Source organism: Barbus barbus (genome assembly GCF_936440315.1).
Source record: "Barbus barbus genome assembly, chromosome: 23".
Taxonomy (NCBI): Eukaryota; Metazoa; Chordata; class Actinopteri; order Cypriniformes; family Cyprinidae; genus Barbus; species Barbus barbus.
The window spans coordinates 10,886,848-10,891,529 of record NC_136751.1 but is presented as its reverse complement, the minus strand read 5'-3'; the positions used below and the strand labels follow the sequence as shown (position 1 = coordinate 10,891,529).

General features: G+C 42.3%; 1 protein-coding gene across 1 annotated transcript; it reads right to left on the bottom strand.

The window, feature by feature from the left end:
* Positions 1 to 1,462: 1,462 nt before the first annotated feature.
* Positions 1,463 to 3,838, bottom strand: LOC306842679 (E3 SUMO-protein ligase ZBED1-like). Its single transcript, XM_079373682.1, has 2 exons — positions 2,703 to 3,838; positions 1,463 to 2,537 (listed from the first exon to the last, which is right to left on the bottom strand). Exons 1-2 carry the CDS (start codon positions 3,791 to 3,793, stop codon positions 1,889 to 1,891), a joined length of 1,740 nt encoding a protein of 579 aa, XP_079229808.1. The 5' UTR covers positions 3,794 to 3,838; the 3' UTR covers positions 1,463 to 1,888.
* Between the last annotated feature and the right edge of the window lie 844 nt (positions 3,839 to 4,682).

The window sequence follows — 4,682 nt, the reverse complement described above, 5'->3', positions numbered from 1 at the left end:
GAGATGATTTGAGCTTTGTGACATGGTGCATTATCCTGCTGGAAGAAGCCATCAGAAGATGGGTACACTGTTGTCATAAAGGGATGGACATGGTCAGCAACAATACTCAGGTAGGCTGTGGTGTTTAAATGATCATCTCAATTATCACCAGTAAACCCAGCCTCCGTCAGAGAGCCAAGTCAAGCTCCAGCCAATGTTAAAGAGTCTGCTCACGTCATCGCTGTCAAGCCAGAGTCTGCTCACGTCATCGCTGTCAAGCCAGAGTCTGCTCACGTCTCAGTGCTCCAGCCAGAGTCACACCACGTCTCAGTGCTCCAGCCAGAGTCACACCACGTCTCAGTGCTCCAGCCAGAGTCACACCACGTCTCAGTGCTCCAGCCAGAGTCTCTTCACGCCTCCGCCGAACTGCCAGAGGCTGTTACCGAGACTGTTCCCCTGACCTCAGTGCTTCCTGTTATGGCGGTCGCCATTTTGAGTGTGTGGGCTGCACACTGTGTTCCTGAGGCCTCTCCCGTCCACAAATCTGTACCAATGCCACCAGAGTTGGCGGCTTCGGCTGCAGAACCTCTCGAAGTGGTGGCACCTACACCCGCATCCCGAGAATCCAGTCCTCAAGTCACGGCCAGGAGTGCCGATCCCGTATCCCGAGAATCCAGTTCTCATGTCACGGCCAGGAGTGGCGATCCCGAATCCCGAGAATCCAGTACTCATGTCACGGCCAGGAGTGCCGATCCCGAATCCCGAGAATCCAGTTCTCATACTACGGCCAGGAGTGCCGATCCCGAATCCCGAGAATCCAGTTCTCCAGTCACGGCCAGAAGTGCCGATCCAGATCCCCGAGAATCCTGTTCTCCAGTCACGGCCAGGAGTGCCGTTCCCGATCCCCAAGTGCCCACTCCTCCAGAGCGCCCTCAAGTGCCCGCTCCTCCAGAGCGCCCTCACTATATATATATACACACACTCACTGGCCACTTTACAACTTGTATAACTTATACTCCATTTTCTAATGTCACTGGCAAGAGCCAAATAACAGTTTTATGTAGCATTTTTCTCATATTTAAAGTTTTTCTTTAACGTGAATCACTATATTTTATCGACATGTTAGGCAAATAAGAAATACCCCACCCTCTCCCAAAAAAAAAGAAAACTAAGAATACATACATGATACAAATACATAACATGGCACCGTAAAAGATAAAACTAAAAAACTACATTTATAAAGGTAAATTTAGCAAGGCTGTTTAATTTTAGGCTATTATTAGAGCAGTTATGAAAAGGATACTTACAGGAAAGCTGGTCCATTACTACAATGGCGTTTTAGTTCCACGTAAAATATATATATATATATATATATATATATATATATATATATATATATATATATTAGTGCTGGGCAACGATTAAATATTTTAATCACGATTAATCGCAGCATGCGCCAAATTCAATAATGAAATCAAAAGTAGAGTATTGTGTAACTTTATTCTTTCAAAGTTCTGCTGTATGAACAAAAGTGCAATAACATTTGGTTTGTCAAAACTTTAAACAGATAAAGGGCTTTTTTACAGCAGTTAAAAGTTAACAGTTAACATTTCTTGTAAATCTTAACTTTAACATTAATGTAATCAAATTAAATATAACATTAACGTATAAATAAAACATTAAAACAAAGTTTTTAGTTTGTAAAAAAATAAAATAATAATTGTCCAGAACCTTGATCATAACATTATAACTGGCCCCTTCCGAGCAACAACATCAATCTCCTTTAAGAGACTGAGAATCTCAGTCCAAAAAAAAATAAAAATCTTTCAGTGCTGCAGGTTGAGTGGACAAAATTAACTGCATTTATCCATTCTTCCAACTTTACATTTACTTACTCATCTGCACCAAGTCAGTTGCTGAGACACACAAGGTCATTCACATTTTCAGATGATAAAGAAACTCTCTTCTTCTGTACAATATGACCAGCAAGAGAAAACAACCTTTCACAGGGTACAGATGTTGCAGGTGTGGCCAAGTACTTCTGTGCAATTGAGGCCAGCCTGCTGTGTGAGCCTGCATGTTTGGACCACCACTGTAATGGACAGGCCTCTGTACTGATGGTGGGCTCTGCTCTGTATCGACGCACACCGTTCTCAATTGAGTCTTCCTCGTGTTCAGAATCAGACTCTGATGAAGCAGCCAACAGGGCAAACTTTCTCTTTGATGGCTTTGATGTTGTTGCTTCCACAGGTTCCTCTGCAACAACCCTCTGTTCCTTGAGTAAGTTGGTGACTGAGGCCCACACCTCACCTCTCTCAGCTCTGGGTATACACTTGAGGTCCTTGAATCTCGGGTCCAATGCGGTTGCAATCTTCAGATATGCAATGTTGGCATTTTCCTTGCGTGTCTCCAGGTCTGCTCTGAATGTAGACTTGAATTTGACCACATAAGCAGGGTCATCATCTGAGCTCTCCATCACCCGAGAGAGATGGCAAAAAGCAGGCAGAACCACAGAGCATGAAACATATTTTTCTCCACCCAGAAGTTCAGTCACATACCTGCAAAAAAAAAAATCAAACCCATTTCACTGAAATGTTTTGCATTCACTTATACACACTAAAAATGTCCTCATATTCATGCTTACACACATATAGACACATTAATTCTCTCTCACATGCACTCACTCAGACAAGACAGTGAGAAATATATGACGTAAAATATACCTGCAGGGCTCCAGTAGCATTTCCAACCTCTGCAGTTTGTCCATTTCAGCTGTTGTTGGCATGGCAATCTTCGTATTGTGTGTGGTGAGGACATCCCTCAGTGGCTGTTCGTTTCTGCGGACACTTTTTATCATGTCCAGAGTCGAATTCCATCTGGTTGTAATGTCTTGTATAAGCGACTCCTTCTTTTGTCCAAGTTCAATTTGTTTTTGTTCTAATTCTGCAGCACTCGCTGGACTGTGCTTAAAATGGCCCACCACCTTTCTGCATTTGGCCAGGACGTTGTCAAACGCGCTGTTGTGCAGAGATACTGTGACAGAACGCTGGAGACTGTGTGCGACGCAGGGGACGTGTTCAAAAGGCAGATGTCTCGCAGCAGCGATCATATTTCTTGCACTATCTGTGCTAAGTGTGCTGACTTTATTTGAAATGTCCCACTGCTGTGCAACATGAATAAAATGTTCAGCGCACGTTTCAGCAAAATGTCTCTCTTGTGTCTTCATTACAGTCAGAGCATGTGAATGCAGTTCCCATTGTTCATCGATGTAATGCACTGTAACTCCGAGGTAATTATGGTTACCCAGCGATGTCCAGTAGTCTCCGGTGAGTGCAACAGTTGGTGCACGTTGTAACGCCGTCGCCTTTATAGTCCTCTCATTTTCATACAATTCATGTATTTTTCTTGCGATGGTGCGTCTTGGCGGAGGCTCATACGTGCAGTCATTCGTTGCGATCCTAATAACATTCTTCAGACCGACATCTTCCACAATACTAATCGGCCTGCAGTTTGTAGCTACCCACTTCGCAATGGCATTTGTTAGCTTGTCTTTCTTTTGTTTATCTATAGTTCTCCCACATGCTGCATCCAATGTAGTCTGCCGAAGCCTTCCTTCAGTGTTTGTTTGGGTGGGTGATTTGCTGGCATCAACGGTGTGCATTGCATTTAAGTGATACTTCAGACTCGAAGTACTCCGATGATAAGAAAATTCAGCTTTGCAGTGGTTACAAATAGCTTTAGTTCTATCAACTCCACCGTGTGTTAGAGGTTTAAAATAAAAATGTCCATTTAAGATTTCGGTACCTTTTTCCATTTTTCTGTCCGCACCTGATATTTTCTGTTTCGCGCTGTAGCTCTCTTAGGCACACAACAAATGATTTCATTGGTTGAGACGCGTGATGACGCTCATCCCAAGCAGCCAGTAGCATACTGATAAACATCCCACCCCAGCTGTGACCCAGTAAGTTAACGCGCGATAAACTAATTGTCGGCGTTAATTAATTAATGCGTTAACGCAATAAAAACGCGTTAACTTGCCCAGCACTAATATATATATATATATATAAGATTACGAAAGTAAAGTCGTAATATTTCGAGAATAAAATCGAAATTACGAGAATAAAGTCGAAATACTGTGAGAATAAAGTCGAAATACTACGAGAATAAAGTCGAAATGTTTCGAGAATTTAAATCATAGAAATTAAAGTTATAATATATTTTGAGAGTATAGCCTATATTGCGCATGCAAATAGCCTGGATTGAAAGCACAGTGAGAAGTTGCCAAGCCACCGGAATTTAGGCTTATTTAAATATTGTTGCGTCCGAGCGGCTGCATCATCTTACTGAGATGAGGAGTCAATTTTAAGGACTCGCGGAAACAGCTTAATATCAAGAATATGACATTTATTAACAGACTGAACGGGAACAACTGTTTATCTTAATATCAGCTCACACACTCAGTCGACATGCCTTTGGGGGGGGCGCTGTAGCGCGCGTATTTAAACTTTTTTTTAATACACTACAAATATATGTGGGATTATTAGCAGAAATCATGCCATGTGTCATACTCGCAGGGACAGTATGCTTGGAAATACTATTTCATGTCTTCCATTGCATTTGTTATTTGTAGCACGCCAGCCACCCAATAGCAATAGCTTATAAGCTTTGTGCTTTTAGTGCTTTTAATATAAAACAAAGTCTCA